Source organism: Brassica oleracea, chromosome C7 (assembly GCF_000695525.1).
Source record: "Brassica oleracea var. oleracea cultivar TO1000 chromosome C7, BOL, whole genome shotgun sequence".
Taxonomy (NCBI): domain Eukaryota; kingdom Viridiplantae; phylum Streptophyta; class Magnoliopsida; order Brassicales; family Brassicaceae; genus Brassica; species Brassica oleracea.
The window spans coordinates 25,945,548-25,966,242 of record NC_027754.1 but is presented as its reverse complement, the minus strand read 5'-3'; the positions used below and the strand labels follow the sequence as shown (position 1 = coordinate 25,966,242).

Here is a 20,695-nt window from a genome sequence, read left to right as displayed (position 1 = left end):
GCTGGTCTAGCAGGTCTTGTTGGGATCCATGGATCCTCCCACACCCTAACTTCATAGCCAGAATGAATCTTCTGTCTGATCCCCATGAGTAGTAGTTTCCGTGAGGCGGAGATACTTGTCCACACATATGATGGACTATTAGAAGAGACTGCTCGCAATGGCGAGGTCATCCTATAATATCTACCCTTCAACACTCTGGCAACGAGTGAATCAGGGTACTGTATTAGTCTCCATAATTGTTTTGCCAGTAATGCTAAGTTGAACTCGTGAATCAATCTGAACCCAATTCCTCCTTCCTCTTTTGGTAAACAAACATTTTCCCATTTCGTCCAATGTATCCCTCTTTTTGGGGGATTCAAACTCTACCAAAATTTTGCAATGGCATTAGCGAGGTTCTCACAAATCTCTAATGGAAGCAAAAATGTGGACATGACGTATGTCGGGAGAGCGAGTAGAATGGACTTGATCATTACCTCCTCCCCCCCCTTTCGAGAACCATCTACCAGATGAGTACATTGGTACATTCCCTGTTAATATCAAGTACGTAATAACATGTCAGATAAAATAATTGTGAAATTGTCCATTTCCGGTTCTAGTTTCTTGAACTATTCAGGTCGATTTTACAAGTTACAACCATTTCAAATACATTGTACGCAGACAACTCCCCACACGTACTAACAATGAATATATATATATATATATATATTGTAATATGTTAAGAAACTATACTGACTACTTTTCTATAAATTTTGATTTACTTAGTTTTTTTTTGAGCAACTTGATTTGCTTAAGTTATGATGTTATAAGTAAATAGTTGTCCAGACTATCAATACAAATGAGTTCATTTAAACTTAAAGCTACTTTTGATTTTTTACAAGACAATTTTTTCCCACTAATACACTTCTGAAGGAAACATTTATCTCATTCTTTTTTTGGCATCTCTCTTTTTTTTTTCTGCTAAATATTTTTTTTTGGCATCTCTCATTCTTGTCTTTTAAATGCTTTCTAGTCATATACCAAATCTTTTACTCATTTCGTTTAAACACAAATAATAAACGAACACAAATAATAAACGACGTGCACATATTTCTTTTTTACGCAAACAAACTAAAAGATATTTGGGAAATCTGTTTTTTTAGAGCAAAAAAATGGTAACTATGTCCCTTTAGACTAAATTATACTACTTTATGTCCTATTAGACTATTTTTTTCCAAAATGGCAGTAATGCCCTTAAAATTGTAATTTTTTTAAAAAGATATATATTGAGTTCGACAAGGGGGATCGATCGATCCCGATCATTATTCAGAACAAAAAAAAACGTGAAATATACATTGATCGACCTGGTCCATTTCACTCGATCGGCGAAGGTCGATTTACACAGATCGACCGATCTGTAAGAATAGATCGATCGATCCCGTGCCGAGGAAAGAATCCCAAATCGATTTGTTTGGTTTTGTATGATTATATCCGGATTGATTCCCACTTGATTTGAACCGACCAAGCATGATTTCAACTCTTTAAACTCGATTTCTCTGGGATGAAAGTGAATATTCTCAAATATTCTCAAATATTTGAATTTCTAAAAATAAGAATTTGAATTTCTAAAAATAGGACACGTCTCTTCAAGAATGTTCCATCGACAACAACCAGTAGCACCCCTAAATATAAAAGTGAATATTCTCAAATATTTTGTTTCCATATTTTTAGGAACTGATTTCTTATCCGTAGAATACAACTAATATGTAGAAATCAGTTTCTACAGTTTTTTAGAATTATAGTAATGTTTAGAATTTGATTTCTACATGTTTTAGATTTATAGTAAATCTGTAGAAGTCGGTTTCTACATGTTTTAGAATTAGATTAATGTGTAGATTTCGATTTCTAAGAATTTTAGAATGGTAGGTTAAGCGCGGAATGTGTATTCTACATATTTGTAGAATACTCATATTTACGTAGATCACGTATTCTAAACATTGTAGATTCAATGAAAAAAGTAGATTTCGTTTTCTACTTCATAGAATGTCATTTCTACTTTTTTTAGAACATAGTCTGAAATTTATAATTTTAAATTTTTTATAACTGGAAAATATACCATTAAGTTCATATAGGTATTTAAACAAATGTTACTATTTTTTCAAATTTTTTTTGTTTGTAAAACTATTTATTAAAATTATTTTCATAAATATTAAAGAGTATTATAGAAAAATATGACACAAAATATAGATTAGTCTAAAGGGACATAATTACTATTTTTTTGCTCTAAAAAAACAGTTTTTCCAAGATATTTTTAGCTTTTACTTCAATAGTACCATACTTGTTCTTTTTCAAAAAAAAAAATCGGACAATAGGAAAAAGAAAACTTTTGGAGACTTGTCTGTCAATCTTTTGAAAGACGTCCAGACTTACATATAAGACACCGTCTTAATTAAATTTGTAGGATTTTCCTTTTAGATGAAATAATGATAGAATAAAATATTAATTGAAGTTACATAATTGAAATATTTGTTTCCGTTGTATGATTGAGATGATATTTTAATATAAGAAAAAATCAAGAGACTGGTGTGATATGTGGAGAAGATGGTTTTGTCTTTCTTGTGTCATGAATGGCGATCAGTTCTTTGTCTGTAAGTTCAAAGAGAGACATATGCGCGACGTCGTTCTCAATCCCACTAGCATCTCTCTCTACAGATCCAAAGTGTCTTGTTATCTCTTTCCTTTTTTCTTATTCTCTTACAACGCAACGCCATCAACATTATTAATGTAACAACTTAACAAACTTACAATCACAATAATAACGAGTTAATTTGAATATTTTGTTAAACAAAAAAATCGAATATTTACAACGCAACACCACCAACAACAGACCAGTCAACAGTGTGAACCGGCCATGGTGTGCAAATTACCCAGAACAAAGTGGCTGTTTGATAAATAATTAAAAAAGTAGAATATGCTGTAAACCAAAAGCACATGACCAGACCGGATTATATATTTTTTTCCTTCGTAAAGTTTCGGCTATCCAAATTTTTTATCGAATCAAATCACGATTTACACGTAAGTTAACTAATAATATAACCGTAGAAGCTTATACGATGAAGAGATCAATCACACTGATGTTACATTTTCTTGAAAAAGGGTTAATGATAAATGTTTAAACTAAGAAACCTTGTGGAAGAATACAACAAACAAAAAGACACGTTGACTAGTTTCCTGTCTCTTAATTAGTCACTGAAAATCAGAGGAAGACGAAGATGTAAGATCAGGATCTTCAAACGGAAACCTTCTCTGAGAAGCTGCTGCTTCCATGCTTATCATCTCCGACGCCTGCTCTCTACCACCATCAGAATCCTCCTCGTTTATGTAATCTTCATCTTCATCATCAACGTTCATTTTCGTGTCCATGTCTTCTTCTTCTTCTTCTTCTTCTTCTTCTTCGTACTCATCATCACTATGTAAGCTAAACTCACCTCTACCTACTAATTTACTCGATTCCCCAAAGTCATCAACCGGAGCCATGACATCATCATCATACTGAAACGATCTGCCCGAGCTGCTAGCTTCTCCATCATCATCAGGCGTTTCGACCCAACCGTGAAGATTGGTTTTGGCATTTACATTAACTTCCTTACCCCGACGTCCTCCTCCTCCTCCTCCTCCTCCTACTCCTACTACCTCATTGGATATACCCAGCGTTCCTTTCGTCGGTCTTGTTCTCGTGCCGCTGCTGCGTCGTCCTTTCTTCCTACCCCCACGCGGTTGAGCTCTCGGCCTCAACATCGGTTCGCCATTTGAGTTTGCTGCACCTCGTGGTGGTTTACCAGAAGCCGGTGATGGTTTCTTGCCACGTTGGGAACGAGGCCGGCCACGTCCTCGTGGTGGTCGACCTCTACCTAAACCCGGCTCCGTGTCTTCCTGAGCGTATGCAACTTGCACCGGAGTAGCCTCGATTACGTCAGTTTCTTGAACATTCCTCAGAAAATTCGTCTCCAAACCCTTAAAAGAAGAATTTTTTTAAAACTGTATGAATAAATCATAACAAAAAGAATCAGTATTCAGTATTTATATAAACTTACGACAAAATCTTCAGATTCTTTGTCCTTTTGAGGATCCTTGTTTTGATCAGGTGTGTAAGCAATGGAGCTGTCGAGTTCAAAGAGTCTCAAAGCTACACCTCCCGTGGTCTTCGGTGTCCACGGTAGTACTTTAACATCTCTGAGAAGAGCTTCTTCTGATAAATCCAATAGTTCACAAGTTGTTTCAAAGTTTGAAGACAGGAAGTCTCTCTTTAGCGCGACCTCCAACATCGTCAGAACCTGAAAACAAGACGGATTCAAGAACTGTCCGAAAGATCAAATGCACAATTTGGGTAAAACATTGAAAACCTGATGAAGTTCTTCAGGGGAACTTGATAACAACAGCTTAAGACCCCAAGTTTTTCTGAGACTCTCTGTCCAATGAGTTTGAAGTCCTTCGGGTGGAAGAGAAGCCTGTAGCCATGGTTGAAGAAGTTAGAATACACATTCATAACACACTTATATGATGATAAGACTAGAATAACTCACTTCAACAAGTGCTAACTGAATCTTGAGTAGTCTTATCCTGAGAGGAGACAGGTGCGAGCCACGCAATATAAATCCAGTATCTTCTCCGAGTCGAGCCACTTGGTCAGCAAAACACAGTTCATTAACATCCAAACCACCACTCATCATCACCTGACCACAACCAGGGCAGCAAACATCCACTGCAAAGTGCAGTTCCCCACAGCTTCTGCAAATGTGGAAAAGCGTAGTGCTCTTCTTAGCACCGTACTTAAGCGCGGATAACGCACCAGGATGAAGCATATTATCCCACATCCATCTCTCAAAACTCTGGAACCGTTGCAACACTCCGCATCTCTCACCATCCCCTAGCTCTATCTTAAACGTTGACAAGATGTCCGCAGTATCAGAATCCAAGTCTAATCCGGTACTCGTCTCCACATTCCTCCTCACTGCTTCTTTAAAAGAAGCTTCCATCTTTAGCAACATGAAATGCAGATGTGATTCACGTACACCACGGACATCTAGTGACTTCACCAAACAGTCAAAACCCTGAAAAAAAAGAAGCATCTATCCATCAAACAAATGTTCAAGAAAATAGTTTTTTTTTTTCAAATATTACCACTTCTGAATCAATGAGTCTCCATCGACCATCCTGAAGCTCAACGAAAATCCTACCACAACCAGGATCGTTCCGAGAGGCGGATGCTGAAAACCGCCAATAACGGTTGCGTCTTCGATCTAGACCGAGCGGAAGTGACCTGTATACATATAGCTCTTCAGCTTTATATCCAACGTAGGCTTTCAACTCTGCACGTAGCCTTTCTCGGTCCGCTGTGTAACTCTGCTGCTGCTGATGATGATACTGCAAATTCTCCATTCCAGCAACGTTCTCTTGCGACTGCAAGCTTGGTCCTGCGACATCGATCTGTGGAAGACTCAACGGGTCCTGTGAGGAGATTGGTGTCACATCCGCTGATGGGCTTTCTTGAATCTTCGGTGTTGGGTATGAGAGGTAATTTGCACGGATCAAAGACTCTTCTTTCCATCGTTTGTCGAGTTGAACTTCACTCCACATTTGTTTCTTTAACGCACTCGCAACTTCCAAACGTTCCTGCACGCAATACACACAATAACCTCCTCATTATTATGGTAAAAGACTCAAATGAATGCAAAGTTTTGAGACTTTTTTTTTTAGGTACCTCAAGGGAGATTCGGATTGTGTTTCCTTCGATTGCAATACCAATCAGAGCGACAAGTGCGCTTAAGCGTTCCTCGATGCTGAGACTCGAATAATCTCCTTCTACGAGTCCTTGCACCCATTGTTCTCCAAGTTTGCTCACGTCAAAACAGTCACCATCATTAGCCACTGCATCCTGTTGATCCGGTAAGATGTCATCTATTTTCTCATCTTTTGTAGATTCCTCAGGGAGAGAGGGAGTAAGAGGGTTTGCCTCCGGTTCTGTTTCCAGTTTCCCATTTTCCAACGAGGGTTCTACACCGGTTAACTTTCCTATCTCCTCCAGAGCACCAAGATCTTCCTTTTTGAGGTTCAAATCAACCTCTGGATCATCTCCTACATCGCTTTCGGAATCTTCTTCTCTCTCAGCTTCATCAACATCTTCCACATCGGTAACACCGCTCTTGAACATGCGTATTCTCTCCCTCGCTTCAGCGAATATAGTCTCGGCATCACCTGCGTCTTTTCTATATGAAGGACGCACACAGTACGTAGAAGGAGCCACCCTCTCGAATAGTTTTGTATCTCGAGACAACGCAGCAGCAACCGAGGCTTCCGGTGTCCTGCTCGTAGTTAGATCCCTCAATCCTGATTTCTATGATCCAAAATAAGAAAGAAAATTGAGAATGAAACCAAAGCTGGTTAAAGTAAGTTTCAAGAGAAAGCAATCTTTTACCTGAATCTTCTCTGCAACCTCGAGGATTGTCAAACCCTTTTCACCCTCAATAGACAGGACGTGGAAGGCAGCGAATTTAACTGTGCCTGGAGTCAAACGATGCCGTGAACGTCGCGGATTAGAAAGACCCTTTTCTTGCATCTTGGCAAAAGCATTCTCGGCTGCTGCTCCTATCCTTAAGTTGAATATCACGTTTTCAGAGTTGTTGGCCTACACTTGAAAGAAAACAAGGTAAACAGAAGCAACAATACAATAGAAAAAACTGATACGATTAGAATAGAGATTTTCCAACCTCGTTTTCATCGTGAACAGACATGGTTTTTATGTCTTGTTTCTTAAGTTCCGGTCCAAACCCGGCAGAGAGAGCGAGTTGCCTCAAGATCTCAGGCCAAGTAAAAACATTCAAGTTTTTTCTCCAGCTGCGTATGTCAAACCCCCACGCATATGCCTAAAAATCCAAAATTGCATCATACAACATTAGGATGAATAGGAGAAATATTTACATTAAAGTCCAAACTTACACCCTCTACGACATGAGGATGACCCCCTCCGGGATTAGCTGCAGCGTTCTGGTTTGCTCCGACGCCGACTGAGAGTGTTCTTGCAACACCTTCAATATCTTTGATTATAGTCTTCAAAAGAACAATGTGTATCTCTCCCATGAGTCGTGGGTCCTACATGACCAAGCAATCATGTTACTGATCTAACGCAGAGACACAAGCGAGAGAGATTAACACTTACATGGTCATGGAATGCTTGAGTAAACTCATCCAGAGTAAATGGCCAAAGGCCAAGAACATCCGCGAAATTGATTAAGAATCTCCACACCTATATTGTTTTTTTTTTAACCAAATCAAAACATTGGTTACTGATATAGTTATTATAAGCACATATAAAAAAAAACAATACGGAAAAACTCACCATAAGAAGATTAGCAATATTCTCATCAGAACCATTCCATGGTTTCACAGCAAAAGGCTTTTTCAAATCTACAGATGTTGGTGGAAATGTCACCTGCTTATCTGAAATAATATATAATCCATCAGATAGATATAAGAAAGAAAAAAAAAATCTCATAAACAGCTGAAAAGACCGAATCTAAATTATTAAAAGTTCATTAACTTATTACGGTATTCACCTCTATATGCATCGAGGTTCTGTAGAGTCTCAAAGTCGAGTGCGATCATTGAAGGCAATCCTAGGGATAACGCAGCCACCTCCATGAGTTCTAAGCGTTCGTCTTCAATAAGTTCCATTGATTCCTTAGCAATCTTACGAGCCATTGCCCTCTCGTTAGCAGCTTTAAGCCTTGCAATCTCTTTCACCCTACGCATCTCTTCTTTTTGTCGCATCTTCTCAGCCTGGTCCACATTTACGAGGTCCAAATGAGAAAATAATTTTCACTTCACCTAAAAGTTCTGAAGGTACTTAAAGGTGCGCGTCACAATACCCTGATTGTTTCTTTCTTCAAGAACTTCTCTCTTCGCTGCATCTCTTTCATCTGCTCTTTGAGGTACCTCTCTTCCTCTCTCTGCCTTTCACGTAAAAGCCGTTCTTCCTCTTTCCGTCTTTCACGGTCTTGCCTCTCCATTTCTTTCCTTACTTGCTCCTCTCTCTACACAACAAACTGACACACTGAGAAAAAAAAAACCAACATTTAATGAAGTATGTGCTTAGCTTAAATGGAACAAGACCTTTCGTCTCAGCATATCTTGTCTCTCAAGCTCTTTTCGGATTCTCTTCTCATGAGCCTCCACTTCCCGAGCTATTCTTGCTTCTTCACTCTGTAATTGAAAATATATAACGAGAAGATGAGGGTAGAAGTACCTAGCACTTAACATTAAAAAGTCAGTCATAGATGATTACCTTGCGTTTTCTCTCCAGTTGCAGGAGAACATCATCATCATCATCATCACCATCACCATCATCCTCATCATCATCAATACCAACTTCTCTCTCGGACTTCACAAAAGGATCCTTGTTTCCATGTAGAGCAGGATCCACGTAGCTCTTCTGGTACGGTGAGTCGTATTCGCCCAAGACGTGCCCTGGTTTGACGTGATGAGCTGAAAGGTTTAAATTTGGTATCTGTGGCGAAACTTTATAGTCATCCCGATGTCCCCCAGAGACTGATGAAGCCCTCATAACCACCGAAGCATCAAGTGGAACTCCATAATGATGCGACGCCGGAGAAGCTCTTTCGGAATGATCAGTCCTTGAAGATGGTTGCTCCGGAAGGAACTGATACTCACGAATAGTCCTCACAGATTCCTAAAAATGATAGAAATGACCAAATTATTAGTTGAGTACGAACAAGAAAACACATGAGCAACAACAAAAGTAAAGAAAGAACTAACTTTAAGAGGCTTTACATCGGACCGGACATATAAGTTGGTCTCAAAAGCCGGCCTAGTCGCTGCCTTTCGATGGGTTGGCATCTCTGCTCCACACACAAAAGAACATCATTTTAGCTTATTCAACAACAATTGTTCTATCAATAATAAGCAGCTAAATGGTAAGACGCATATACCTATAGGGGTCCCAAATGCACCAGGAGGTAAAGGATCAAACTCCATTCCAAGAATGGGTCCGTCTTCTCTCAGACGCTCTCCCAACTGAGCTTCCACGTAACCAATGGCTCTAACCTCAGACGGAGACGGTTCATTGAACCGCCTAACCACCGTTACACCACCACCGCCTCGAGCGGTTCTTCTGGAATCAAGCTCGTGAGGAAACGAGTTATGCTCATTTCCCGCCACCAAATCAGCGGCATTGACGGCGGCGGCCTGTTTTGATGACTCAGCCGCCGAAGGTGTGGACTCTTTACGCTGGCGTTTGGTCGGAGTTGAAGACTTCCTGTCTTTAAGACGGCGGTGACAGAACCACATCTGTAACTGCCTGTCGGAGAGATTCAGCTGAACTGAGAGATCCGCTCTTAGAGCTTCCGAAGGATACGGCTCAGCTGCAAACCATTACAGTGAAAATTAAACACTGCAATAATGAAGTAAAATTAAAAATTAAAAAAGACAAACCTTTGTAGGTGTTTTCAAGAACTTCAAGCTGAGCAGCTGTTTTCATTTTACGTTTACTCTTACTCTCAGTAGCAGCAGCACCTTCAGGTGTTTTGTTCTTGTCTCCTTCAGACCCATCTTCCATTTCTACACAATAACCCCCAAATCTCAAAAAAAAAAAATTCGAAACCCTAGAATTACAAAAAGCTCATGGATTGATTTTGGGGGAAAAGAAAAAAATCAAAACTTACTTGAACAGAAGGGATCAAAACAAAAGCTTGAGAAGACTGGTGATGAAGATATGAGATTAAACGAAAGGATTGTTCTTTCTTCTTTGAGGAGATGATGAAGAACACGAACACCGTTGGATTGTTTTGGTTTGACGAAAAAGAGAAGTAAAGAAGAATAATAATCAACTCAAAAAGAAAAACAAAATAAAAAACTTTTCTCTCTCTCTCTCTCTTTCTCTACGGTTTCTACTACTACTACTAGGAATGTGATTGGGGATTTTACAAATAAAAATCATAAACATTAAACGTTGAGCAATATCGACAAGATCATTAATAAATCCGAGAATCATTTTCTTTTCTTTTTGTTTTAGAGGTGAAATATACAAAAAAATATATTAAAAGAAATAAAAAGGAGAAGAAGAAATCACGAAGAAGAACAGCAAGCGAACGAACAACACCCCACAGTGCTCGTCTGACTTTTCATTTCCACAATTATAATCACACCCAATTTTTTGTTTGCTTTTCTTTTATATTGTTTTTTTCTTCAGTAATTTTTTAAGATAAAAAAAAAAGGATATGATAATGAATTTGATAGATTGAAGAAAAAAGAAGAAGAGGGGTTTTATAAAAATTAATTAAAAGTTTGTGTGAATTGTCAGATGCTTTTTTTTCTTTGTTGGGTTTTCGGGGAAATCGAGGGAGTTTGATTTCAGGAATCGCGTTTTCTCTCTCTTTCAATTGTTTCTCTCTCGTTGATTTAAATAATAAAAAAAACGTTTTCTTCTTTGGACCTTTTTGTCGCTTGTGTTTGGATCTATGACTCGCCCATTTTTTCGTAATCTCGGTTCGTAAAGCCCGTTATAGAGACCATACAAAACTTAAAAATCAATGGGTCCAAATTAAGCCCATTTAATATACTGTCCCAAATGTTTGCTTTTATTGTTAGAGCTTTAGCTTTAGAGAGAAAAGAGTCTACGACTAAAATCTGAAAAATATCCAGACTAATTTTTCTTTTGCTAAATAAATATACGAACTTTTTAGCCTTCCAAAAAAATACACAGACTAATTATGGTTATTCCAAAAATACATGAACTTTTTAATTTTGGAAGTTTCACACTTCGATTTTAACGATGTTAATTCTGTTTAACAGAATATTAAGAAGCTGTTAGTGAGTTAACTGAACACGTGCCTAATCAGTGAAAGCTCGGTTAACTCCTAAAATCCCAAATCGAAAGAAGAACAAACTCTAATTCCATTTAGCCCCAAATCAAATTTGTTCCAGATTCTCTTCTTCTCTAAACCTTGTTCTTCTTCTTCATGTCGCTTTGAAGTCTTCGATTTCCATGTTCTATAAGAGACGAAAAGCTGAGGTAATTTCTCTTCGATTTCATAATCCGAGTTTGTGTTTTTCTTCTTCTTCCTCTTCATGTTCTGAGTTTCTAAATCCTAATCTTCGGTTTGATTGTAGTGATCTAGGGTTGATGAAGGTTAGGCTACACTATGGAGGCGTTATGGAGCGTAAAGATAACAACTTTTTCTACCGGAGAGGATTAGTGAATAAAGACATTGCTATCAATCCAGACTACATGACATGGTCTATGTTTGAAGGATTCTGTGAAGACAATGGGTCAAACGGTGTGGTGAAACATGTCTGGTACAAGCTTCCACAAGAATCTATCGATTTGGTGAAAGTGATATCCGAAGTCACTTCAGATGCTTCTATTAATCAGATGTGTTGTGAAGCTATGAAAGTAGGAAGCGTTGATATCTACATTGAGCAGAGTGTTGGTGAGAAGGTTGATGATCAAGTACCAAAGGTTGGGGAAGAAAATAGAGGTGAAGAAGACAGAGGTGAAGAAGATGCCGGTGAAGAAGACAAAGGTGATGAAGACAGCGATGAAGAAAACAAAGACGGTGAAGGTCATAACAATGGAGAATCGTCAAATGCTCGTGATGAGGTTGAGGAAGAAATCATCAAAGAAGCAGGAGATGATATTTCATTTCAGTCACTCTTTGGGGATATCGGTGATGAGGAAGTTAGAGGTGGCAGTAGTGATGAAGTTAGAGGTGGTGCTAATGAAGAAATTAGAGCTGGAGCTGAGGATGATGAAGACGAAGCCGAGAGGCAATTAAAAGATGATGAACATCCGTCTCCTGCTGTTGACACTGATGATGAATAGGAAGACTTCAATCGACAAAAAAGCGATTTTGAGAACTACATACAGCAACGAGAAGCCTCCTTACCTGTGGTAAACGCAGACATTCAAGAGCGGAGAAGAGTTCAAAGACCAGCTGTTGCGCTACGTTCTGAAGACAAATTATGATGTGAAGCTTTGCAGATGGGAGAAAACAAAGTTGGGAGCCATTTGTACAAAAGAAAGATGCGAATGGAAGATTTATTGCTCAGTTGAGAAGCCAAAGGGGAAGGGGATGGTGAAGTCTTCTGTGGATAAACATAACCATCTCAAGAGCAGCAAAGCAAGGATGTTGAAGCATGGTACAATTGCAAGGCAATATAAAGATGAATCAAGAAGAAGGCCTGGTATTAAGTGGACTGACATCAAGGATGAGATAATGATGAGGTACAATCTCTCTGTTTCTAAGTGGATATGCACGAAAGCAAGAAGAATGGCTCTAGACTTGGTTATAGAAACGCAGAGGGAACAATTTTCCAAACCGTGGGACTATGAGAGGGAGCTTCAGCGTTCAAATGATAATACCACGACTGAGAATGTGACTATTCCTCGTGAAGATGGTAGGTTTGTCTTCGATAGATTCTACATCTGTTTTGAGAATCTGAGGACCACATGGAAGCGTTGTTGCCGGCCTATTATTGGACTTGATGGAGCGTTTATGAAATGGGAGTTAAAGGGTGAGATTCTTGCAGCTGTTGAACGGGATGCGGATAATAGGATTTATCCTATAGCTTGGGCAATAGTTAGAGTTGAAGATAATGCCTCATGGGTTTGGTTTGTTGATAAGTTGAAATATGATTTGGATTTGGGTTTAGGAAATGGATTCACTATCATATCCGACAAGCAGAAAGGTCTGATTAATGATGTTGCAGACCTCCTTCCCGCCGCAGAGCATAGACATTGTGCTAGACACATTTTTGCAAATTGGAAGAAGGTCTATGGAGCATCAGAGTATGAAGATTATTTCTGGGCAATTGAATACAACTTCACTAAAGGTCATTATCAGTTCAATTTGCACGCCTTAGAAGTGTTCGATGCAAATGCACATGAGGACTTACTGAAAACAGAACCGAAGACATGGTGTAGAGCGTTTTTCAGTACACACGCACGATGCGAGGATGTGTGTAACAACCTCTCCGAAAGTTACGACAGAACAATCAGGGAAGCTCGTAAGTTGCCATTGATTAACATGCTCGAGGAGGTTAGGAGGCTTGCAATGAAGCGTAACTCTCGAAGGCGTGACAAAACAAGTGGTTGTTCAACTCCATTTCCACCGAACATTATGGAGATCTTTGAGCAAAACCGCAAAGCAAGTGACCACTGCACAGTGATCAAAAGTAGTGAAAGCTTATATGAAGTCAGTGAGTTCGATTGTTGCTACAAGGTATGTCTTCCATATAAGCATTGTGCTTGTAATCGATGGGACCTCACGGGGATACCTTGTCAACATGCTATCTATGTCATAAATGAGCATAACAAGGAGCCTGAAGAGTGAGTGCCTTAACTTCTCAAATCATAGTATTTTTTAGTGCTATATATGCTCTAATTCTGTCTCTCGTGTGTACTTTGTAGCTATTTTGACCTTACTATCTGACAACAAGGTGGCAAGAGACCTATGAAAACAACATAAAACCTGTCAACGGAGAGAGACTGTGGGAGAAGACATTCAAAGATCCTATACAAATTCCTGACAAAAGGAAAATGCCAGGACGTCTAAGAAATTATGATAGGATCAACGAGGCACATGAGTCCAAGACAAACCCGACAAAGGCTACGAGAGAAGGTAGACGCATGACATGTAGCAACTGTACGAAAACTGGTCATAACTGTGGAACTTGTACTCGACAAGCTGTTCCTGATGTTCCGAAACACAAAAGAGGACGGCCAAAAAAGACACCAACTCCGGTAAGTTACAAGTAGATTGATGATATATTCTTTGATAAGCTGTTCCTGACTTGTATATATGTGACTTGTCTTAATAAGGATGATCCGTGGAGCATTCAAAATGCACCGAAGAGGAGGAGGAATGCTCAAAGCCAGTTAACACCAAACCCGGTTAGCACACAACCTTGTATTGATCCACAACCTTCAACTGCTCCACAGCCTTCAAATGCTCCAAATGTTAGAGGACGTGGTCGTCCCCGCGGAAGAGGGAGAGGGCGTGGTCGAGCTCGTGGAAGTGAGCGTGAGCCTCTGATTCCAAGAGAGTCTGGTTGCTATATTTCTCCCTTCTCTGGTCGTGTGTTTGATGTATGGGGGGCCTGCACAACCACCTCAAGACTCTTAGGATTTATCTCTTTCTTTATCTTCTTGTCTCACTTCTCTAAAACTTTGTAGGATGATGTTATTTTGGTTGGATGTTTTCTTAGACTTCATAACTTTCTGTCACGATTTTAAGATTATTATGCTTTATTGATAAGAAAGTTGACATGAAGAAGACATAACATATAACAACAATCCACATACATTGATGAAAATTATGCAACTACAACAATCACAAACGAGCACACACCCATCGAAACGTACAAACCAAGACACAAACACAATGAAACATGAAAACATAAGACACAAAGCATAACTACTTCTTCAACATGGCAAAGACGATGATGATTGTGATAAAAATAAAGCCTCCCCATGAAAGAACAAGAAATTGCCTTAACAATTTCTCCTTTTCAGCCGATGTTATAAGCACAATTTCTAGTTTGTTCTTCTCCTCTGCGAGTCTGTCCCCTTCCTCCAACAATAATGCAGTTGAATCTTCAATTGTGGCTTGTTGAGAAGTTGTCCAAGGTGACTGTTTAAGGACTTTGATTTCTTCTCTCAGACGATCCATCACATCTCGCGCCTCCAGTAAACTCTGTTTCTGCCAAACATTTTGCTCCTCTAAATCAATCCAAGCCACGAACCCATGAGGTTTACACAACCAAAACCTTCGACCCGGATTATCATTTGTCCACGCTTTTGCCATACTCGTTCGTCTCTTGCAGTGGCAAAAAGGACCTTCGCTCTTCTTCTTAAAAGATGAGATTGCACCTGAACTCGAGCCTTCACTCTTACCCATCTCTTTCGATTTGTTCTGGAAATTTCTCAGATAAAAGGAGAAGAGAGAAAATTAGGGTTTGTTCGTAATCGATTTGAGGATTTTATGAAGCCAAAGAGTTTTTCACGGTTTCCGCACGTGTTCAGTTAACTCTTTAACGTCGTCTTAATCTTCTGTTAATCAGAGTTAACGCCGTCAAAATCGAGGTGTGAAACTTCCACAATTCAAAAGTTCATGTATTTTTGGAATAACCATAATTAGTCTGTGTATTTTTTGGGAAGCCTAAAAAGTTCATGTATTTATTTAGCAAAGCAAAATTAGTCTGGGTATTTTTCAGGAATTTTCCCAGACTAAAACTCAAAGCTTTCTCGACTGTATATGAAGATAAAAATTAGCAGAAATAGAAAATGGGCTTCTTCTTTTTTTACGGTTAAATGTTAAATTATTATACTAATTTTCAAATATGCAACATAAATTACAAAGATAACTAGTATCAGAGTGTGAGAAAATAAACTAAACATAAGAATCTAAAGATAGTGAAAGAAACCCTATATCATATCAGGACAAAGTCGAAAATCACCTAAGCGACGAGCCAAGCTCAAACCAAAGAATCCGAAGGAGAGTCAGGCACCACGAGCTACCGAGAGAAAGGCATCCTCAAACCTTCAAATAACGGCTCATGTAGCTTCTGGTCACTCAACCAAAACCAGACCCGACCAAAGAATCCAAGCACGAGCAAAACTCAACACACCCGACAACTCTACCTCCGATGGCACGAGAGCAAACCTCCGAGCGACGATGTCGTCGTTCGTAGAGATGTCCTAGAGATTGTCATCTCTGGTTCACCCCTCTATCACCGTATACACCCATTGAACCGATATTTCATATAGAGATAACGGATCGCAAGGCAGCTTACTCTCTGGAATCACAACCGTAAGTGTATGAACCCCTCGTTAGACCAACTGCTGTACTGCAAAAAGAACGAAACCCATCTCACCAACCGAGTTTAGACTAATGACTTTATTACCTTATTTGAGAGAGTGAAGGCTGTGGACAAGATACAGCCAGACCACAACAACAAGCCGAATAACTATTCTAGAAAGAGAATTGAAGAAGTTCAAGCTTGCCTGAAAGTACGGGGGCTGCCACCACCATGCACTGCCACAACCTAGCCATGAAGCCACCAGAATGCCACAAAGATGAAGAGACCGCCTAGCAAGGATCCCCTGCACATAAAAGGAAAAAGAGAGCTCGAGATCCGCGAATTCTCAAACCCTAACCGAGACCACGCCGGAGGAGAACCACCACCACTCCACTGGCCGGAGGAGCAAACTGAACACATACCAGCTTCTCAGATATCACGCACCTCCACTCAAGCTAACGCGAGTCAAGCGAAAAAAGCCCTTCCAGGCAGAGACTCGCAGCTACCGAAGGAACAAAGCCATGGAGGAGTCCGCACCGTCCTCAAGCGTTGCATCCTCCGTGATCTGACTTGAGAAACCAGAAAATCACCGAATCGAGACCAGAAAGTACCTTGACTCACGCAAGCTAACCGTAAAATGACAGAGAGGGAGACAACAACGAGGATTGAATAGAAGACGACGATGACGGGAAAAAGGAAGGAGAGCAAGTCCGGCGGTCACCTGAGACGGTGGCGATAGCCAGAAAATGAATGAAGCGGCGGTGACCCTAGGTAGACGAAAGAGACGAGAACTTAATAATTTTATAAATAAACACATTTTTCTGTGTGTGAAAATGTGCTTCTTGTAGCACAAAAGGGTGAATTTTACAGCGATGACCTTTTGATTCGGTTTTAGAGTAGGCAGCATGGGCTAGATTTCATAATTTCGTAAACTATTTAATGTACTTATATATAGGATCCGAATGGTAACATCAGATTTGGTAATATAAGCGGTACGCAATGAAGAAAAATATTTTGTGGTTTTGGTAAATAAATATTTAACATAATGTGAAATATTTTTCAATATATAATTTCTAATTCAAATTTGAAAACATTATGTTTTGATATTAACCCGGTCACCAGCTTTGACGAGTTTAACCGGCTTTTCAATTTTACAGTGGTCCGGTGAGAAATTATTTTTCTAAAGCTTTTTATTATTGTTCATTTTAATTAATAAATAAAAATTAATGTAACTGAGTATTTGAATTTTATAATCTATTAAAACAGGAGTACAAATTTGAAACAACCTTGAATTTTTCTAAAGAATTACAATCTCATGCCACTGGTTTTAAAATTTATTCTCACATGTAAACACTACAGAAAATCACCTAAGCGACGAGCCAAGCTCAAACCAAAGAATCCGAAGGAGAGTCAGGCACCACGAGCTACCGAGAGAAAGGCATCCTCAAACCTTCAAATAACGGCTCATGTAGCTTCTGGTCACTCAACCAAAACCAGACCCGACCAAAGAATCCAAGCACGAGCAAAACTCAACACACCCGACAACTCTACCTCCGATGGCACGAGAGCAAACCTCCGAGCGACGATGTCGTCGTTCGTAGAGATGTCCTAGAGATTGTCATCTCTGGTTCACCCCTCTATCACCGTATACACCCATTGAACCGATATTTCATATAGAGATAACGGATCGCAAGGCAGCTTACTCTCTGGAATCACAACCGTAAGTGTATGAACCCCTCGTTAGACCAACTGCTGTACTGCAAAAAGAACGAAACCCATCTCACCAACCGAGTTTAGACTAATGACTTTATTACCTTATTTGAGAGAGTGAAGGCTGTGGACAAGATACAGCCAGACCACAACAACAAGCCGAATAACTATTCTAGAAAGAGAATTGAAGAAGTTCAAGCTTGCCTGAAAGTACGGGGGCTGCCACCACCATGCACTGCCACAACCTAGCCATGAAGCCACCAGAATGCCACAAAGATGAAGAGACCGCCTAGCAAGGATCCCCTGCACATAAAAGGAAAAAGAGAGCTCGAGATCCGCGAATTCTCAAACCCTAACCGAGACCACGCCGGAGGAGAACCACCACCACTCCACTGGCCGGAGGAGCAAACTGAACACATACCAGCTTCTCAGATATCACGCACCTCCACTCAAGCTAACGCGAGTCAAGCGAAAAAAGCCCTTCCAGGCAGAGACTCGCAGCTACCGAAGGAACAAAGCCATGGAGGAGTCCGCACCGTCCTCAAGCGTTGCATCCTCCGTGATCTGACTTGAGAAACCAGAAAATCACCGAATCGAGACCAGAAAGTACCTTGACTCACGCAAGCTAACCGTAAAATGACAGAGAGGGAGACAACAACGAGGATTGAATAGAAGACGACGATGACGGGAAAAAGGAAGGAGAGCAAGTCCGGCGGTCACCTGAGACGGTGGCGATAGCCAGAAAATGAATGAAGCGGCGGTGACCCTAGGTAGACGAAAGAGACGAGAACTTAATAATTTTATAAATAAACACATTTTTCTGTGTGTGAAAATGTGCTTCTTGTAGCACAAAAGGGTGAATTTTACAGCGATGACCTTTTGATTCGGTTTTAGAGTAGGCAGCATGGGCTAGATTTCATAATTTCGTAAACTATTTAATGTACTTATATATAGGATCCGAATGGTAACATCAGATTTGGTAATATAAGCGGTACGCAATGAAGAAAAATATTTTGTGGTTTTGGTAAATAAATATTTAACATAATGTGAAATATTTTTCAATATATAATTTCTAATTCAAATTTGAAAACATTATGTTTTGATATTAACCCGGTCACCAGCTTTGACGAGTTTAACCGGCTTTTCAATTTTACAGTGGTCCGGTGAGAAATTATTTTTCTAAAGCTTTTTATTATTGTTCATTTTAATTAATAAATAAAAATTAATGTAACTGAGTATTTGAATTTTATAATCTATTAAAACAGGAGTACAAATTTGAAACAACCTTGAATTTTTCTAAAGAATTACAATCTCATGCCACTGGTTTTAAAATTTATTCTCACATGTAAACACTACAGGCTAGATCATGTATCTTATTATTCTCTAATATATTGCCTCCCAAGATCTTCCTTGAAAAGCGTTAATCAATTAATGATGCCTTTTGTAATTAGTTTCCATATTTTGCGCAAGGAATTTGAACAATTTCTAAAATTGATTATAGAGATTTTCAAAAGATACAATCATACGATTAACTTTAAAAAATTGAAGGCAGAGGATATCCGAGCTGTATCTAAACTCGCCATATCTACCCTCTTAACCTAGACTCTTCACCCATATATATATATATATACTGGGTCTAGAATTACCTACTACCTATCCATATTTCACTCTTGATTCACAGAAAACATGGCGAACGCAAAAAATATGTCTCTTCTAAAGGATGTCAAAGCGTATAAAATCGGGTGGCCAGTTCGTGTCAGATTGCCTCATCCGTGGAAGCAAAACACCCGTAGTGGTGGAGAAACTCTTGAGTTCATCACTGCAGGCGAAACTCTAAGGGAAATATGATTTCATTACATAAATAGTATGAAAAATAAAACTGAATCTTATGCTTCTTTGTTTTTTTTCAAGGGTGTAAAAATTCATGCAAGTACTCACTCCTAACATCAAATTGGTTTTCAAGGCTCATAAGACAAATGTTGTAGTATAAATGATTGTCAAACCAATTCTAAGAGAATTCAAAGCAATGAAAATGCAAGTACTCACTCAATCTAAGTGCAACCAGTGATTTCAAATGATTTCTAAGCTAATGAATAAAGCTAATTCAGTTTCAGAATAATAAAAGCGGTATATGAGTTGACTTTCTTAACTAAGGAAAATGAGAACTCATGGGCATAGGAATTAGACCTTGGGTGATCAAGTTTCGAACTAAGGATGGCAGACGAACAATCAAACTATCAACCTTAAGCTTAGACTCGATTCTAAACAAACTCTATGTCTAGATGACTGTTCATTTACTAACACATTTCAAACAACAAATGTCTTTGGTTGAATAATATGGAAGCAATCATTACTAACAGGTCTAAGACTATCTTAGCACTTCTAACAACAAATGTCTTTGGCAAAATATGCTAAAAGCTTAGAAGAGTTGTTTCAGGCATTTCATCGAACACCTTTTGGGTGGGAAATGCCTAAAGATCAACTTTTGAGAAGCTAACTCAGAAGATGCATTATGATTACTCTACTAGCAAGGTTTTGGAATGATCTACACTAAAACATCCTAGCTCTAGCCTAATCACCCTTAATATTCCTAACCCAAGAATTCAAATGGTGATTACTCACTACTCTTCATTATTCCTCTTAAACCCATTTTGGATTTCAAATTAATCATACAGAGGGATACAACAATGAATTGGAAACACAGAATTGCAATAACTAGATGAACAAAAATGATTCAAGAGATGAACTTTCCAAAGGTTTTTTCTTAAGAATAAAAGATAATCTGCCCGGTGGCTCCCAAAAAATCCTTAAAACATAGGTTTAGAAAAATAAAAACGTGCATAATGAAATGACCAAAAAGCCCTTAGAAAACATGAGTTCGACAGGCAAATAGACGCGGAGCGACCTCGGCATGTCGCTCTGACAAGTCGCACCGGCCTTCGGGAGCGACCTCAGTGGGTCGCTCCGGGCTTCGTTTTGTGTCGTCTCGCCATGGAAACGCGAGCGACCTCGGAGCGTCGCTCTGGCAAGTCGCTCTGAGAGGGGTGTCTCACGATAGAAACGCGAACGACCTCTCCATGCCGCTCTGGCCAGGTCGCTCCGGGATGTGTGTCACAGCGGCTTCACGGCGTCGCTT

General features: G+C 39.4%; 2 protein-coding genes across 2 annotated transcripts; one reads left to right on the top strand and one right to left on the bottom strand.

Annotated features, from left to right (window-relative positions):
- Positions 1-3,092: 3,092 nt before the first annotated feature.
- Positions 3,093-10,250, bottom strand: LOC106305959. Its single transcript, XM_013742395.1, has 19 exons — positions 9,714-10,250; positions 9,484-9,609; positions 8,982-9,413; positions 8,809-8,891; positions 8,318-8,722; positions 8,146-8,235; positions 7,902-8,066; positions 7,590-7,812; positions 7,373-7,473; positions 7,193-7,279; positions 6,973-7,125; positions 6,744-6,899; positions 6,452-6,661; positions 5,738-6,370; positions 5,158-5,649; positions 4,560-5,087; positions 4,380-4,484; positions 4,071-4,310; positions 3,093-3,990 (listed from the first exon to the last, which is right to left on the bottom strand). Exons 2-19 carry the CDS (start codon positions 9,605-9,607, stop codon positions 3,223-3,225), a joined length of 4,995 nt encoding a protein of 1,664 aa, XP_013597849.1. The 5' UTR covers positions 9,608-9,609; positions 9,714-10,250; the 3' UTR covers positions 3,093-3,222.
- Positions 10,251-12,122: 1,872 nt separating this feature from the next.
- LOC106302950 lies at positions 12,123-14,224 on the top strand. The gene is made up of 3 exons (XM_013739345.1): positions 12,123-13,378; positions 13,489-13,792; positions 13,871-14,224. Exons 1-3 carry the CDS (start codon positions 12,123-12,125, stop codon positions 14,222-14,224), a joined length of 1,914 nt encoding a protein of 637 aa, XP_013594799.1.
- The last annotated feature ends 6,471 nt before the right edge of the window (positions 14,225-20,695 follow it).

Coding starts and splice junctions, on each gene's coding strand:
- LOC106305959 (XM_013742395.1), bottom strand. CDS start 9,607: ATGGAAGATGGGTCTGAAGGAGACAAGAACAAAACACCTGAAGGTGCT. Junction 8,067..8,145: donor AAGATATGCTGAGACGAAAG/GTCTTGTTCCAT, acceptor TTTGTTGTGTAG/AGAGAGGAGCAAGTAAGGAA. Junction 6,900..6,972: donor ATCCTCATGTCGTAGAGGGT/GTAAGTTTGGAC, acceptor TTGGATTTTTAG/GCATATGCGTGGGGGTTTGA.
- LOC106302950 (XM_013739345.1), top strand. CDS start 12,123: ATGGTGAAGTCTTCTGTGGATAAACATAACCATCTCAAGAGCAGCAAA. Junction 13,379..13,488: donor CATAACAAGGAGCCTGAAGA/GTGAGTGCCTTA, acceptor TCTGACAACAAG/GTGGCAAGAGACCTATGAAA. Junction 13,793..13,870: donor CAAAAAAGACACCAACTCCG/GTAAGTTACAAG, acceptor TGTCTTAATAAG/GATGATCCGTGGAGCATTCA.